A 19043-nucleotide genomic window follows, 5' to 3' on the forward strand; every position below is an offset into this window, starting at 1 on the left:
TACAATCAAATCCTTACAGTCATCTTGAATGTTTGCAAGAGCATTATTTGTGTTCAAAATTACTTCTATTACGTTTCATGTGCTGCATTTACATTAAATTGATCATTAATTAGGATATAAATGTATGCGTTTCCAAGACGTGTAAGTTAAATATTGCAAGTCAATGCAGTTAAATAAAATCTGTATATAGAACATTATTAATGAATGTTGTTTAATAATTAATTAGTATTGTCATAAATATTAAAATATCAGTTATAATACAGTACTATTCAGTTATGCATTTTATTTTTTTAATCAAAAAATGAATAATATTGCCTATAACATGGAAGTCAAAAATAACCAACAAATCATCAGCAATTAGGATTACGTTTTCATTATCTCACAAGATATACAGAAGCCAGTCAAATTTTGAAATGTAATTAAGTAGCAGCTCCAGCGTTATTTTCAAATGAAACATTTGAGGAAGTCTTATACAACATGATATTTCACAATTTTTTTCAAAGTACACACTTATTCCATTTATGTTTCAACTTTTTGGCAAATTATTATTGTCAACCATTCAATTAAAATTAAATCGAAGAAATGTATGTGGGACTTGAGACAATTATCACTTCACTTTTTAAAATGACCTTCAATTCACAAAAGGCTCTGTTGACCTTAATCCTGATGGAAATCCAGTTTGCATGCCTGAGCATACGCATATTATCCTTCGTTACGTGCAGTAGATGATAGCTACTTATAATTGGTTTTACAAAATACAGGGTGGATTGTAGGTGTTTGTTTTAGATCGTTAAGAGAAGGAACACACACACAAAGAACAGTAAAGTTGTGTTTAATATGGCTCCAAACATGGCCTTAAAAATTACAGGAGGTTCTGAAGTGCTGTGGATTAACCATATAAAAATGGCCGTGCACATAGGTAGTGATGTGATTCAGACAGACAAAAGGAGATTGAAAATCCTGCTGATAAGCAAGTCATTTTCAAAACTGCTCCACAGGACGTACATATATAAAAGTTGTGGTAGCCATTGAGCAGGTTCCTGTGAAAAACGGGATTATAGAAACTGAGCTGGAGAGTAGAGGATCACCATTTCACACCGATCTTTATAAAAATCTATTTATAAAGATTTGCTCATTACTGTATCTTAAAATATGTCTTAGAATATGGATATTATTGGCTTTTAACCCATAATTTTGGTCAATATGTTTGAGGTGAATGTTCTGGGCTTGATTCAGTTTCATGCATTGGTTCCGTATTGAAATGAAGAACCAGAAGCAAGAGTCAAAGGATCATGTGGGAGGGAAATGTTCAATTGATCTTAGAGCTGGTTAAAATGTTGACATAAATCAGACATCCCACCCTGCAAAAACTCATTTCAGGGAGGTAGCACCATCAATTTGCAGGAGACTTCCGGGAGAGGTGGGATGTCTGCAATAGAGTAGCTCCTTAGCAGCTAGCCAGCTAGTTTAATTAACGTTAGCTATACTAATAAACAAATGACACCTGTTAAACTCACCTCAACATGTCTTTTACAGTCTTAACCCACCATGGGCAATAGAAAAGTCACTGTTGCAAACAGTGCAGTGAGCAACACTGTCATTATTTTTGACCCCTATTAGGCAGGGGTGCACTTTAGTGTAGTCTGGGGTGATGTACTTTTTATATTTTCTTTTTTTGGAACACTCTGCCACTCTGACTTTTTTTGGAACTCTTTCACTCTTTCTCTTGCACTCGCTCTCTCTCTATCACGCGCGCATGCTCTCTCGGTCATTGTCGCTCTGTCTCACGCTCGCTTTCTTGCTCTTGCTCTCGCTCTCTCGCACTTGCTTTCTCGCTCTCGCTCTCTCTCTCGCTCTTATGCTCTCTCTCTCGTGTTCGGTCTCACTCGTGCTCACTCTCTCGTGCTCGCTCTCAAAAAAATCAATTTCCCGGACATTGTATATAATTTGCGGGCATCAGGGAGCCACTATTAATTTGCAGGAGACTCCCGGAACTTCCGGGAGAGGTGGGATGTCTGCATAAATTGTGGGCCAAAGGACCAGAATCTAATTCAGAGAATAGCCTTTGTTTCCCAGTATCCTTTCTTTGGTCCAGAATGTTGACTCGAAGCTGGAGAGCACAACAAAGTGATGCAAAATGAAAACATCATGACTGTTGCCTGGATAATGACCATTATCCCAAGGATGTGGTCAATGGCCAGCTGTGTTTGCTGAACTTCTCTGAATTCGAACACCATGCCTTCGGTAAGAGTACTTATGCATTCAATGCTCCCAGCAACAGGAAGAGCATACTCCTGGTGAATTCATGCCCTCTTGCTGCCTAATGGTCATGGCTAAGGATAAAGGAAATGAATTACACTTTTCTGAATCAGAAAACATCCGTGAACTTTATGAAACAAAGATATGCTACAAACTGCAAGATGCTGCTGTTATCCCCTGTACCATCTTGGAGAAATCCAGAAATATTGAAGTGATGGCAACTTCTATTCACAGTTGTAATTATGACTGCAATTAATAGTATCTTAGAGGAGCCTCTTACTTCAGTGACTTCCACAAACCCAAGTCCTCCATAAATACTTTTATCGGAATAAGGTCTTTAGCTGAAGACTAATTACCTGCTAGTCATCCTCCCCTCAACCCCCAGAAGATAGCTCTGCTCTCTGTGACCTCCTAGCATTCCCTCTGCCATGCTGCATTGTTGGTGAGATTGACACCGAAATATGTACAGTAGCATTCTGTTGATACTTGAAGCCAATGTAGAGACATTTTCTACCGGAAAGACTGCAAATGAACCAAATTGACGAACATTCTATGAAAATAACTAGCCAGCAATTAAGTGCAACTGAAGTTCTCTAAAGACACATACCAATGAATGATTGATACTCCCTTTATATTTATCAAGTGTCTCCAACCACCACTTCACACTGAGGCCTCTGAAAAGGTTGAGCACATTGCATTAGTCACAGGATTGAGGTCCAATTTGGCTGTGTACACACCAAGTTAGTTTGCACAGTCATCCATAAGTAATTCTGCTTGCTTCTCTGGAGTGTGAGCAATGCATGTCGTCTTCTATCCTTCCCGATATATGGAAATGCTGCAAATGATGCTGCTGTTCTGCAAACTAATGATTATTATTTTATGGTTATAGTTTCTATTGGTTTCATAAACCATTACCACAAAATTAACAGAGGCAACCAAATTTAAATGTGCTGAAAAAATTTAGTTTGTTTTACATATATAAGGATTCAAACATACTAAAGTACTCAGCCACCATCATTCCTGAACCAAAGAATTCTAAACCTTCAAAACTAAATGAAAACTGTCAGTGGCACTCCTGCCAGTCATCATGAGGTGTTTTGGTAATGACACACATCAAAAGCTCCATTCCTGCCACATTGGACACTTTCCAATCTGTTTACCAATAGAGCCGTTCTATGACATAGTATCTGTCATGCCCCTTGCCCTGACACACTTAGGAAACAAGGACACTTACATTCAAATGCTGCTTCTGGCTTTCAATTCAACATTCAACACTACCCATTGTGTTTTCCCCTATTTCTTCTTCACCTTTCCTGCCTATCCCCTCCCTGCTTCCCCTCCCCCACCCCTTTATTTTTCCCCTTACTGGTTTTTCACCTGGAACCTACCAGCCTTCTCCTTCCCACCCTTCCCCCACCTTCTTTATAGGGCCTCTGCCCCTTCCCTCTACAGTCCTGACGAAGGGTTCCGGCCCGAAACATTAACTGATCGTTTCCACGGATGCTGCCCAACCTGCTGAGTTCCTCCAGCTTGTTATGAGTGTTGCTTCAACATTATTTTCCCACAGACCTTGATGAGCAAACTTCTACTCCTTAGTCTAAGTACATCACTGTGCAACTGGGTGTTACACTTCCTAACCAAAAGACCTCAGATAGTCAGGATGCAAAACCGCTTGTCCCTCTCCATCATCATGAACGTGGGTGCCACCCCCGCCCCAGGACTGTGTGCTGAGCCATTGCTGTTACACTCTGCTCACACAACACTGCAGGGTGAAACACCCGAGTAGCCACATTGTCAACTTCACTGATGACATGACGGAGGTGGGGCATATCACCAACTATGATGAGATGGCCTACAGACAAGGGATGAAAGAGTTCAAGGCCTGTTGCCAGGCAAATAGTCTTCTTCTCAATGTCAACAAAGCAAAGGAGATGGTGATCAACTTCAGCAGAACTTGAACCACACACACCCCTCTTTACATCTCCTAGGAGTGCACATCTCGCAGAACCTCTCATGGTCCCAGAACATATTGTACACAACCTGGAAAGCTCACCAACACCCCTACATTATGAGGAGGCTGAAGAGAGCTGAACGATGCACATCTATACTCACATCCTTCTACAGATGCATAGTAGAGAGCTGCATCACTGCATGGTAGCAGAGAGGAAGACTAGATAACAGGTAGTCAAACCTGCCCAGCACATTACCGGCATGAGCTTACCCATCTTCAAGGACATATATATGGAACAGTGTCAGAAAACAGCCAGTAGCATCATGAATGATCCCACCCACCCTGCCATAGACTGTTCGTTCCTCTCCCATTTGGGAGGAGGCTGTATGGGATGCCAGGCCCACCAGACTCAAAAACAGTAAAGCTAAACAACACCTCCACCCATTAACCCCCCCCCCCGCACAACCCTAACTACCATTACTTTATCATTTCTTGTCAGTCACCTTACGTACAGACATTCCTGTGCCTTGCATCACTTTATGGACATACAATCAATCTATGTAATATAAGCTATATTGCATAGGTATATTTATTGTGTTTTTTATCATTATTGTGCTCTTTATCTTTTTGTGTTTCTTTTCGTGCCGTATCGGGTCCAGAGTTTAGTTCTCTGTTACACTTGTGTACTGGAAATGACATTAAACAATATATAATCTTGAATTTTGCATCATCATATTTCATATTTACAGTTTGTATATTTGCACTGATTTAGTTAAGCTGCAATCACAGGGCAAACTGAATTTTTCCATTCTGATCCAGCCTGACTACTTTGGTTACTTGAGGTTTTTTTCCTCTCGGAAGGGTCACTCTTGACTGTATTTATTCTTAACAGCTTCCTTTCTACCCCACGTATCTCAGAGCACAGACAGATAATCTTATATTCCTGTTGTTTGCATCCTTTTACCATGACCGAATTATAGCTGCAAACACGTTTTACTACACGTGATGGAATGAGACCTGAGGGAGGATCTCTGTCCAAAACAGTGATCATCCCTTTGCCTCCACTGATGCTGTTGATCCACAGAGCTCCTCCAACAACTTATCTTTTGTGCTAAATTATAGTTGTTTTCTCTCTTGGATTTTCAGAAAAAGAATCGCTTTTTGCCTTAGTATTTATTAGGTATTCTTTAATATTACATCTCTGAGTCTTGATAGAATCTTTCATTTGCCAACTTTTTCTGATTTTTCATTTATTTCATCAATACATTCATAGGGGAGCAATCATCAGTTCATAAATACATATACTTTTATTTTCTTTAACAAAAGAATTGGTGATCTTTTGTATTTTGCTTCACCTTTCACAAGCAGCAGGAGCAAATCTAATCTGTCCACATATTTCATCGGGCTCTATTTCGGTTTTGTTTCATTGTCACAATTCCACCAGCTGCAGCTGCAGTGTATAATGGTGCTGCCACCATGTGGGCAAAAAGTGAAGTACTGGGAGACAACATCCAATTTCTCTTACAGTACCATAGTACATTCCTCCTTCCCCAAAGTTGTACAGCAATCCTCTTGCCTGTGAGGGGAACCAAACACCAAATCTTAATGCACCTTGCAAAGTCTTCACATTGATACAATTTCTTTTTTTAGAGATGCAGCACAGTTACGGGCCCTTCCTACCCATAAGCCCACACTGCCCAATTACAACATGTGACCAATTAACCTGCGAACCCCTATGGCTTTGGAATGTGGGAGAAAACTGGGGAGAACATTCAAACTCCTTACAGGCAGCAATGGGAATTGAACCGAGCAAACCCCTTTTCAGCGATTTCTGAGCTAACACACCCACGATCAAAAAATCAGTGGGCTGGGAGATTATTCCAATTGTATTGAAAATATTTATTTATACTAAAATAGTTTTTGAGCTTTTGCACCTATTTTTTTTTACTTATTCTGATGTTGCAGCTTAACTTGATGTTACTGTGGAATTGCTTGTTTTGTATACAAAACTATCAATTCTTCAGTGATCTCCAGTTCTATCAACTGTGGCTCTTTTCATTGCATCCTTGTCACCAGATAAAAAGATTGTAGGTCAAAGCCTATTCCACTTAAAAATCTGGAAGTGTGTGTAGGGGAGTGTCATACTTCTGAAAGTACTACCCTTTGGGCGAGTTCAGGAAGAAGATAGCACTAGTGAACAATACTACCAAAGGTGACATCATGAAGAAGGTTCACGGAGCAATTCCTTCCACTTCTTTTTATTTCAGATATGGTTCTGCTACTGTTAGAGTCTATTATTTATATTCTGAAGGTGTGATTTCAGCCTGACTGGGTGATCTGGCACTTCACTGTCCCTGACAGCTTTCCACAAGGCTGCGAGTTATGCGTGCAGAATGGAATCCAGGAAGGCCGGAGGAGAGGTGAGGGCCCATGATCAATTCCATCTCTCACTGATTAAAGCACCGTAGAACATTGAAATCATCGAGGTGGATTTGGAGGGCAGGCAAGTGTTCAGTGCCATCTACTAACCATCTCTCTCATTGCTGCCTCTTACTCTCTTTGCTCACTAGTCCTGGGGGTAGGTCCTTGCGTTCGAATGGTCTCTCCTTCCCTTGGTGCTGTTGACAGAACAAGGTTCAATCAAGGCCGATTGTAGATTTGAACTCTAATTCAGGATAATTATGTGTTCCAGTTTCTAGTTCTAATTCTGGTTGGTCATTTTGCTTACAACTTTTGGGCAAATTTTGAATTGGGGCAGCCTACAGATAATGAACACTGAGCTGAACTGTAGTGAAAAATATCTTTTGATACTGTATTTTAGATTCTGTGTTTTTACTCATTTCTTGGTGCTGTTTATGAAATTTTTTTGTATGTGGGGGGGGAGGCATGTTGATAGTCGATGGTTTTTTTTGTTTGAATGGGTTGGTTCCATGGTTCTTCTTTGTTTCATAGCTGTCTGTGAGGAAGATGAATTTCAGGGTTGTATGCTGCATACTTAGATAATAAATGTACTTTGAACCCTGAATATGTTGAAATATATCACTGTCTGTACTGACAGGTGGGCATGTAAATCTCAGCACACTACACTGAAAAACACAGGGCAAAATCTATCTCCACACCCCGGGGGCACTCTGCATATAAAGTGTTGCCACCTGCTTCATGTCCTTTACATGCTGCTGCTCTGTGAGCGAGTCTTACAGATAAGGTTCAGCACAAGTACTTATATTGATAAGTGATTTAATTAACCTGGTACATCCTTATGGTATTACTGAGGGGCAGTTTAAGGGCTTGTGGGAGTTATATTGACTGCCTATTGTCCTCTCCAAAAGCATATTGTTTCCTGCTTCATATTCATCATTGTCCTTCCAGCTTCTCACTTCTGTGAACATATCAGAAACTCTTACTCTGCCAGAGGTTACACCAGTCATAGATCCATAGTGTTAGAGCATGGAAACAGGTCCTTCTGACCAATTTATCCCTGCATCTAAGTTGCCCACAATTGAATTGAATTGAATTGACTTTATTACTTACATCCTTCATATACATGAGGAGTAAAAATCTTTACATTACATCTCCGCCTAAATGTGCAATGTGCAGTTTGTAGTAATTTACAATAAATAGTATGTACAACAATATAACATAGAAATCCAGTGCAATCTGTTCCAGCTTGGCCCATAGCCATCCAAACCTTTCCTATCCATAAACTTATCTAGTTGGTTTTAAATGTAGCTACTGCGCCTGTCTCATCTGCTATTTCTGACAGCTTATTCCATATATCCGTCACCCCTTGCCTGAAGAAGCTTCCCCTAACATTCCTTTTAAATCGCTCGTCTCTGATCTTAAACCTATGATCTATAGTTTTTTGCACCTCCTTTCTGGGAAAAAGAGACTATGTACTTTCACTCTCATTATCTTATATACCTCTATCAGGTCTCCCTTCAATCTCCTACATTCCAGGGAATAAACTTCTAGTCTACACAATCTCTCCTTGTAATTTGTGCCTCCAAGACCAGTCAAAATCCTGGTAAATCTTTTCTGCAATCTATCCTATAGTGGACTGACCAAAATTGCACACAAAATCTCCAAGAGTGGCCTCACCAATGTCTTATACAATATAACAGTATTACTGCTTCCCAGCTCCTATCCTCAGTGCCCTGATTGATGAAGACCAGCATGTCAAACAGTTTCTTCACCACCCTATCTACCTGTGATGCCACTTTCAGTGAACAATGCACTTGCATGCCTGCGTCCCTCCATTCCATCACACTCCCCAGGGCCCTACCTGTTACTGTACAAATCCAACCCTGGTTTAATCTCCCAAAGTGTAATACCTCATATTTATCTGGTCTAAAAGCCATTTGCCAATTGTTAGCCGACAGGCCTAACTAATCAAGATCCCCCCGTAATTTTTCTTAGGCTTCTATACCATCTATAACACTACTATATTAGTACCACCAGCAACTTACTAAGCATGCCTTGTACCTTCACATCCAAATTATTTATGTAAATTACAAGCACAAAGGTCCTTGCATCATCAGTCTGAAAAATAACCATCACCCTCTGCTTTCTACCACCCAGCCAATTATCAATCCACTTTGCCATATCCCCCTGGATCCCATGCAATCTAACTTTCCAGATTAGAATGCTATGAGGGAACTTGTCAAAGGCCTTGATAAAGTCCATGTAGACAACATCGCTGCCTTACTCTCACCTACCCTCTTTGTTACCTCCTCAAAGAACTCAAGGAGATTAGTTAGACGTAACTTCTCACATACAATCTATCCTGAATTGGACTCCATTTCTCCAAATGTCAGTAGATCCTGTCTCTCAGAATCTCTTCCAGCAATTTACACATCAACAATGTCAGACTCACTGGTCTGTAGTTTTCTGGCTAGTTTTTGCCACCCTTCTTTTTAAAAACAATGGTACTATATTAGCTTCTTTAGTTCTATGGCCAGAGATGAAGGACAGGTCAATGTCAGACTCACTGGTCTGTAGTTTTCCGGCTAGTTTTTGCCACATTTTTTTTTAAACAAGCAGTGGTACTATATTAGCCTCTTTAGTTCTACGGCCAGTAATGAAGGACAGATCAATGTAAGGATCTCCACAATTTCTCCTCCAGCTCCCATTATATCTAAGAAGGCATGAGGTCAGGCCCTGAGGATTTGACCACCTTAATGCACTTTAAGGCCTCCAATACGTCCTCCCTACTAATTTGTTTGTGATCCGGGCCAACACCACTCATGGATTTCTCTGTTTATCAGTGAAAATAAGTAAAAGAGGGACAATGGGGGTATCACCAAACCATCTTGAATAATCTGTGGAATCTGAATAATCCAGCAGCAAAAAACAGCAGGATTAATCTACTTGAAAACTGAATAAATGCTGAAAAGCAGGTCCTTAAGGGTAGTAACCTCTGGATTGCTTTCTGTACCACGTGCCAGAGAGGGTGATTTGGCAGATGAATGCGAGTCTGAGAAGGGCAGTGTTTCAGATTTCTATTTCATTGGGATTTCTGCTGGGGAAGGTAGAACCTACAAGTTTGCTAGACCAAAGGTTCCCAAAAATGAAGAAGTATTCTAAAGGGAGGATAAGGGAATAAAAGAAAAAGGGAGGGTATACAATATAGAAAAAAATTAGTGGGAAGTTAGAGGATAGGGAAGCTTTTTAAAACCAACAGCAGGCATACAAAAAAGCCATAATGTGAGAAAAGAAGAAAAAAACAAGGTAAGCTGGCCAATAATATAAAAAAGGATATAAAATATTTTTTCAGATATATAAAGAGTAAAAGAGAGGTGGAAGTGAATATCAGACTGCTGAAGAGGTAGTAATGGGGGACAAAGAAATAGGAGACAAACTTAATATGTATTTTGTGTCAGCCTTCACTGTGGAAGACATTAGCAGTATGCCAGAAATTCAAGAGCATGAGAAGGCAGAACTGAGTGTACTTGATATTACCCAGGTGCTTGAGAACCTGAAAGGTCTGAAGGTAGGTAAGTCACTTGGACCAGATTGACTACACTGCAGTGTTCTGGAAGAGGTAGTTGAGGAGATTGTGGAGGAATTAGTAGTGATCTTTCAAGAATAACTAGATTCTGCAATGGTTCTGGAGGAGTGGAAAATTGCAAATGTCACTCCACTTTTTAAAAAGGAGGGAAGTAGAAAAAAGAAAAGTTTAGCCAGTTGGCCTGACTTCCATGGTTGGGAAAATGTTGGAGTCATTTATTAAGGATGAGATTTCAGGGTACTTGGAGGCACATGATAAAGTAGGCCAAAGTCAGCATGGTTTTCTAAGGGGAAATCTTGCCTGACAATGGTTATATAAAAAGCAATAGACAAAGGAGAGTCCGTGGATGTTGATTACTTGGATATTCAGAAGGCCTTTGACAAGGTGCCACACATGAGGCTGCTTAACAAGAGCCCATGGTATTACAGGAAAGTACTTAACATGGATTGGAAGATTGGCTGACTGGCAGGAAACAAAGATGGGAATAATGGATTCTTTTCGTGGTTGGCTTCCAGTGACTAATGGTGTTCTGCAGGAGTCAGTGTTTGTACCACTTCTTCTCACGTTATATATCAGTAATTGAATATTAGAATTGATGGCTTTGTGGCCATGTTTGCAAATGATACGAAAATAGATTGTAGGACCATAAGATATAGGAGCAGAATTAGGCCATTTGGCCCAATGAGTCTGCTCTGCCATTTCATCATGGCTAATCCATATTTCCTCCCAGCACAATCTCCTGCCTTCCCCCGTATCCCTTCATGCCTTGACCAATCAAGAATCTATCAACCTCTGCCTTAAATATACGTAAAGACGTGGCCTCCACAGTTGTCTGTGGCAAAGAATTCCTTTAGCCAGTGTCTGTGGGTGTGGAGACCAAGTCATTAGGTATATTTAAAGCGGAGGTTGGTAGGTTCAAGGATGGTGTCAAAGATTACGGGAGAAGGCAAGAGAATGGGGCTGAGAGAGATAATGAACCAACCATGATGGAATAGTGGACCAGATTCAATTGGCCAACTTGCCTAATTCTGCTCCTATGTGTGATGGTCTTATGACACAAAGTTGCCTCCACCTCACCGACAATGTGAAAAGATTTAATCAGCGAAACACCAGCCCTTTCACTTTCTCTATGCCTATGATTTTCTGTATCTGATTTTCCTAGTCTCCCCATTGCTGATTCCATTCTCATAACTGCATACTTTCCCCACTAACCTGCAAATATAATTCAAAATGTGTTGGCATTCGTGAGGATACTCGTTAGCCGGAAATCATTTTCATTCTGCAACACTTGCACTGGCATTTTGCATCTAAAGATGCACATCTGCAAACACTGTTGGGAGCTAATGTTTAAATGCTCAAATACATGAAGTGTACTCCAATGTCCAAGTGTAATTAACACTGAACTATATAAAAATGCAGCTGTTGTCTTTAACCTTCTCCCTCATTACAATTTCCAGTCCTTAGCTTTGGACTTGTTTGCAGTATCTCTAGCGAACCTTGGCAGTTGCAAGGATTATTCCTCCTGTTTACCTAACCTAAGTCTGATTTTCTATTGTCCTTTGGATTACTGTACATGAATCTCTATTTGATGCACTATTTTGCTAATAGAGTCTCTTTCCAAATCACTAATTAGGTTATCTTTTTATTAATTTTCTTGTCTCCCGTTGACTCTGTATGACAGAGTTTTGCTGAATCTCCTTTGTTTAGAACCTTAGTGCAGATATCGATCAATTATTCTCACAAGTTCTTACTCTAGTTTTCTGCCTGTGCCAGTGTCTCGATATTTATCAATCTTTGGATAAAATTATGAACAACTAATGATCATTTATACACGAGGGTCCTATACCTCTAGCACCATTTATAAGTTTCCAAATTTAGTTCAAGGAATTGTAGATTTACTTTTAAACCATGGTATCTATCCCTAAATTTTGTAACAACCATAATGTCCACCTCAAACTTTGAAAAACAAAGCCAACAATAAATCTACATTCCAAACCATTTATTGAGATTCACCCATGACTAAAGCTGCACAAATGTCATGTTAATCACTCCTGCACTCCAGCAGAGCTAGTTTCTACTCTGCTGGTTTCACTCAATATCTTTAAACTGTGGTTAAACTGCCACTTAACTTTCTAAATTCCAGAGACTATAACCTTAGTTTGTGTGATTCCTCCTTATAATTTAAACCTTGGAGAGCAATTAAGCGAGAAGCAAAACCAATGTACCCTTTCTAAGGCATGCTGCTCTAAACTAAACACACTATTCTCTGACTCGAATCATGTTCAACTGCAGCTTAACTTTTACTATTTGGATTCCTGCCACCCTAATAAAGAGACCCTTTATGAATATATTCTGCACAAACCCATGATATTTTAATGAAATATTTTAATAAACTGCAAATGCTTATTTTAATTTTTCCATGAGATAGAGACATTGTTCAGAAAACTGGCGTCCATTGTCTACCAGCCCCCCCAGAAAGATATTGCTAAATTGTTTTTCTGAATGGTTGAAATCATGTTAGTGACACATCAATAATAAAGGGTCTGCTGTCTTTTGCCATGCTAGGATCATTCTTGATTTGGGAAACTTTAGATGATGCTGTAAAGGAGTTTAAGGCTGCAGTTTTTCAAGTGTCTTGAAGAATACATGCACACCAGCCATGCTGCAGCAGTGAAAGGAGAAGATTTACAGTAACCTTTGAAAGGAGTGACAATCATATAGGCAGTTTTTGACCTAGATGGTGCAAATTTCTTGAGAGTTATTGGACATGCAACTTCCCAGCCAAATAGGTCATATTCTATTTCATTTATACCTTGTAAATGACAAGAGTTAGATTACTCAATAGAAAACATTCATTTCTGATCAAATCTGATCCATACTTATCAAAAACAACCTGCTCCAGGAGCCACATTATTTTTGTAACTGGTCCAGTGAAGATTCTGGTCAGAGATCACTCCCGGGTAATGATAGGGAATTGATCTGTGGTACTCCTATACAATGCAAGGTATTGATCGTTAGACATATTCTTGTTGGAGATGCAAATACTGTATCCTCACACTTGTGAGGCACAAATATTACTTGCCACATGAGACCAAGCCTAAATATTGTCCAGGTATGAGGTGTATATCCAGGCATAGACTGCCTCATTAATTCAGGAGTTGTGAAAATGAATGAACTCTGTGCAATTGCTGGTGAATATCCCAACTTTTGGCATAACAATGGAAGGAAGGACATTGATAAAAATGGCTGGGCCAACATAACTGCCCCTACGAACTCTTGCAGCTACAGTATGTACTGCTCCTTTCTCTCACAAACCTATGTCCTGTTGTTCTTGATTCCTTCACCTTCACCCAATCTGTATCTCTTGTAATTTTATATGCCTCTTATCAGGTCACCTCGCAGCTCTTTCACTTCATCTTATCTAATCACTCCCCAGAATTAATGAACCTCCAATCCAGGCAACATCTTGTTGAATCTCCTCTATACCTTTTCATGACAATCACATCTTTCCTATAGAGTGGTGACCAGTACTGCACATCATATCAAATGCAATTTATACAGTGTTTCGACAAATTGCAACATGACATCCCAGAGACATCCCAGATCTCTGTCCGCCAAAGAAAGCAGGATCTCCCAGTGGCCACACATTTTAATTCCAGGTCCCATTCCCATTCTGATATGTCTATCCACGGCCTCCTCTACTGTAAAGATGAAGCCACACTCAGGTTGGAGGAACAACACCTTATATTCCATCTAGGTAGCCTCCAACCTGATGGCGTAAACATTGACTTCTCTAACTTCCGCTAATGCCTCACCTCCCCCTCGTACCCCATCCGTTATTTATTTATATACACACATTCCTTTGCTCTCTCTCCTTTTTCTCCCTCTGTCCCTCTGACTATACCCCTTGCCCATCCTCTGGGTTTCACCCCCCCTCCCCCTTTTCCTTCTCCCTGGGCCTCCTGTCCCATAATCCTCTCATATCCCTTTTGCCAATCACCTGTCCAGCTCTTGGCTCCATCCCTCCCCCTCCTGTCTTCTCCTATCATTTTGGATCTCCCCCCTCCCTCTCCCACTTTCAAATCTCTTACTAGCTCTTCCTTCAGTTAGTCCTGACGAAGGGTCTCGGCCCCAAACGTCGACTGTACCTCTTCCTAAAGATGCTGCCTGGCCTGCTGTGCTCACCAGCAACTTTGACATGTGTTGCTTGAATTTCCAGCATCTGCAGAATTCTTCGTGATGACACCCCAGTATTTAGATTCTATGCTCTGACCTATAAATGCAAGCATGCCATATACCTTATTTATCACACTATCTTTACCTGTACTTTCAAGAAACTTGTGGACTTGAACACCATTCCTTAGCTGCCTACTAGTTATTGTATATGTCCTACCTGTGTTTGGCTTCCCAGAATGCATCAGCCTGGTATGAAAACATCAATGCCCAAGAAAGGAAAAACCTACAAAAAGTGGTGGATACAGACCGGTACATCACAGGCAAAGTCCACCCCATCATTGAGCACATCTACAAGGAAGGTTGTCACAAGAAAACAGCATTCATTATCAAGGACCCCCACCAACCAGGCCATGCTCTCTTCTCACTGCTGCCATTGGGACACAGCAATAGGAGCCTTATGTCCCACTTCACCTGGTTCAGGAAGAGTTATTACCTTTCAACCATCAGGCTCCTGAACCAACGTGGATAACTTCACTCACCTCAGCACTGAACTGATTCCACAACCTACAGACTCACTTTCAAAGACTCATGTTCACATTATTTATTTATTATTTTTTTCTACAGTTTGTCTTTTGCACATTGGCTATTTGTCAGTCTTTGTTTGTGTGAAGTTTTCCATCAGTTCTATTGTGTTTCTCTATTCTATTGTGAATGCCAGGAAGGAAAAAAAATCTCACGGTAGTCTATGATGATGTATATGTACTTTGATATACATTTAACAAGAACTTGAACTTACACTTTTTGGAATTAAATGCCACTGCTAGCGCTCCACCAAACATTCCATCAATCTATCTCTTCTGAAAACTTAGACAATCTTCTTCACTGTCAAATTCCATGTCACCTGCATACTTAAAAATTGTTCCTTCAAAATTCACATCCAAGCCCTTAATATAGGAAAGGAATGGAGGGTTATGGGCTGAATGCAGGTAGATGGGACTAGGTGAGAGTAAGTGTTCGGCACGGACTAGAAGGGCCGTGATGGGCTGTTTCGTGCTGTAATTGTTATATGGTTATATATACCACAAACAGCAAATCAGGCAACAATCTCTGCAGCACACCACTGATACAGACTTCCAATCAGAAAAGCAGTCTATACCCTTATTCTGTCTCCTAATACAAAGCCAGTTTTGGAACCAAGCAGTCAGCTCACCTTGAATCACCGTGGACCAGTCTATCATGATGAATCTTGTCAAATACCTATAGTCCACATTGCCTTAATCAATATTACTGTTTATCTATCAAAATGTCTAATCAGATTAATGAGACGGGACTCCCCCTCCCCCCACACACACACAAAAACACACCACACAAAGACATACTGATCAGCCTTTGCTTCTTCAAAGGTAAATGAATCCAATGTTTTCTCCAGTAATGGTCCTACTACTGATGTAAATCTCATTGGCCCATAGTTACATTGCTTTATTCCTGCTGCCAAAATTAAACAAAGGAACAAAATTTGCTATTCTCCACTCTTCTGGCAACTCAGCCAAAATCTTTGACAAGACCCTGGTTATCCCCTACCTTGCTTCCAAGAGAAACTTGGGGTAGTTCTCACCAGGGATTTCTCATTCCATGCCATCTAACACCTCCTCTTTTTTAATCTTAAACTTTTTTTTTCTGGATAGGACCCAGTTAGGCTACTTTCCACAGTAACCCAGGAGGAATGCATTGTTGCAACTGTCCTGGGTTAACTTAGCTAAGGCATGGCTCCCAAGAGTACGAACACTTGGCAAAAGGACTGTCGACTTATGCTATTAGTAATTTCCTGATATCACAGTAAGTGAATGCAGCTGAATAAGGACTTCATTTGGTGCTCATAGAGTTAATAGTTGTAGGTTGTGATGGAAGTGTTTTTAGTTTTTCATCACTTAAATATATTGATCTTAGTCCAAAGTAGCTGGATTGCAATAAAGTCTATTTGCGGAGTTTTGCCGATTACTATGTTTTTAATATCGTTCTGGAATGGTATACTTTTATCTACACCTATATAGTTGCTCCTATGTTTTATTCTATGCTCGATGACTCTATCCCTATCTCCTTACTTAACTCTGTCATCATGTATTTGCCTTCCGCTCTCTGATTGGTTTTCCCTGATTCTCATTTTAAAACAGCCCCTTTTTGTGTCACCCCGTCTTTTTTTTTCAGAGTAATTCTCCTTGACTGGCGTGGCTGAGTTCCCTGTTCCCTTGTCCCTTCGATTCTTTCATCGTTCTTCAGTTCCTCGCTCAGTTTCTGCTTGCCTCCGAATGACCGTGTAACTAACAGCTTCTGCGTTTTATTTTTGGCTCTGCCTCCGGGAAGCGAACTACCCGGATCACTGACGTCAGGAAGCTGCTGAAGAGCCATCTTTGTTCCAAAGCTGACTGACGGAGCAGTCGGGAGAATCCTGTTGAATACCTAAAACTCGAGAAAGAGCAAAACAAAATGTGAGTAGAATAAAGGAAAGACGAGGGGGCCATGCGAGGGGGAGGGTGGCGGCTTCTAACCAAACATCCTGGTAATATCAGTACGGATATTTACACGGATTAGTCTGCTTCACGGTGCTTAGCATGGGGATTGGTCGAGTTTACGGGAGAAGCCGCTGTCCTGTTGCGTTAGTGCTGAAAAACTGGGCTGCCGAAGTGCTTTCCCCACCAGTTCTCGGGCGAGAGGATTGGTGACCTGATTGGGTGGGTGCTGCGAAAATTTGTTGTTATCCCTCTTTCCCTGGACCTATTAACACGGCGGTCAAACTGGGAGAGGGTAAAATGAAGCGTAAAGCAAATCTGAAATGGTTTGCGCTTATTTTTGAGCTAAATGTTGCTGCTTCGTTTTAGTTTGGACTTGCTACATCGCACACGGGCCCAGGCAGAATAAATGTTTAATATGTGGTATCACTGACACCCTGGGCAATATTGCATGGCGTCGTGCAATCTGCATAGACAAGGGGCGTTCTCGGGAACTTGCCAGCTCCAGTTTCGGCTGTGGGTAATCGCGATGTGCACTGGAGGGGAAGCGGAAATTGGTCTCCAATTTTTTTAGCGTGGTGGAACGGTTTAACCGTGTGTTGGAGCCCAGAGGAATTGGGCTTAACTTCAGAAAATAAAGAACGCCGTTTCTGTAGGGATGTGTCCTCTCCACAATCTAAATGTGAAATTTTGTTCCAGGCATCTATAACAAGACATTAGGAATAAGTGCTTATTGACAGCAAAATTTTAGAAGCATAAGTCGGCTTGTACTAATATGTGTGATTAAAGAATTTGATTCAATTGTTAGTGGTCTCTTAAATCCATGCCGTTTCGAGATACAACCCCATCCCTGATTAATGGGGTGTAAGGAATCTATATGTTAAGCTTCAGCTCAATAAACATTAATATTACACAGTATGTAAAAAGTGGCATGTTTTCATGACCAGTTGACTTTGGAATCCTTTTCTTTACTGACTACAATCATTATATAATTAAAGCAATTTAATGCCTTGTGATTTTATCTGAAGTCACATTTATAACGTTTAAAAAGAAAATTAGTTATATTTACTTTCCCCGAAATATAATTTTAAGGATTAACAGGCGTAATTGCTACAAATATAGTTCCGGCCGTTTAAAATTCCCGATACTTTATTAAACCCCATACTTTTTAAAACACACAATAGAACGTTTGATTTGAGTTCTGTTTCTGATCTAAAAATGTAATTTTGGGGCATTTTTTTCTTTTCCATCATCAATTGATTCATAAGATCCAAGTATTTAAAATACTCTCTTAAATGCATAATTTTGCAGATTAAAGCTATATGTGTTATTCTAGCTATAGTTCCAAAACAGCAATTTATTGATAACCGGGCTTGGGCTTCAACCTGTAATTTCCCCCGCCACCTTTCAATCAACAGTTAAAGTTTGGGTGATTTAACATGTTTGCCTAACCGGAAATACACCATATACACCATGTTGCTTGAAATAGCAACGGCTATTGTTAGGGGTTGTGTAAAATAACCTACCAGATCCAACAGTTTTCTAATCATAGTTTACCCAACCTAATTATTGGAAAAGACTCAAATTAGAAAAGTTTGAAATGCAACATTAATTATTTAATGCTTATAACATTATTTAATGAAGCAGGAAAACAAAAAAAATCGTCGTTTGTCTCATAAGAATGGAAGGCAAACAATGAATAGAATTGTTGGCTATCATTCCAGATAAACTATCATAACAAGGAGCTATAGTACTGGCTGCAACAGTAATACCTATCAGCCTGTATAATCTTAATGCTGGTTGGTGTAAACTATTAGAATGCATAGAACAAAGATGCCCATGACCATTGAAATCCTAGGAAGTTAACTATGAAACAGTGCAGTCTATATTTACCACTCATGGATAGTTGCTTGGACGTATCAATACCACAGATGACCTATAAAATAAACCACAAGCAATAGAGGCAGCAGCATACAAGCTGGAATGGAAAGACTTTGTCATTTTGCTACCTGGTTATTTGTCCCAGGTGTTTACTTAACACTAAGCAAAGAAAACAGTGGATTAGTTAAAGAACTGGAAGTGAAAAGAAGAATAGGCAAATGATAAATTCAATCTAAAATAGCAGAAAGATAATGTCAATCTG

At 40.2% G+C, this 19043-nt stretch overlaps 1 protein-coding gene across 1 annotated transcript in view; it reads left to right on the forward strand.

The window, feature by feature from the left end:
* The first annotated feature begins 16618 nt into the window (after positions 1–16618).
* The window catches only part of vamp2 (vesicle-associated membrane protein 2), a 110634-nt gene continuing 108209 nt past the window's right edge, over positions 16619–19043 (forward strand). Inside the window, exon 1 of the mRNA XM_063045922.1 lies at positions 16619–16879. Within this exon, the coding sequence (XP_062901992.1) occupies positions 16878–16879 (2 nt within the window). The 5' untranslated portion in view covers positions 16619–16877. The remainder of the gene's footprint in view (positions 16880–19043) is intronic.

Source organism: Mobula hypostoma, chromosome 4 (genome assembly GCF_963921235.1).
Source record: "Mobula hypostoma chromosome 4, sMobHyp1.1, whole genome shotgun sequence".
Classification (NCBI taxonomy): domain Eukaryota; kingdom Metazoa; phylum Chordata; class Chondrichthyes; order Myliobatiformes; family Myliobatidae; genus Mobula; species Mobula hypostoma.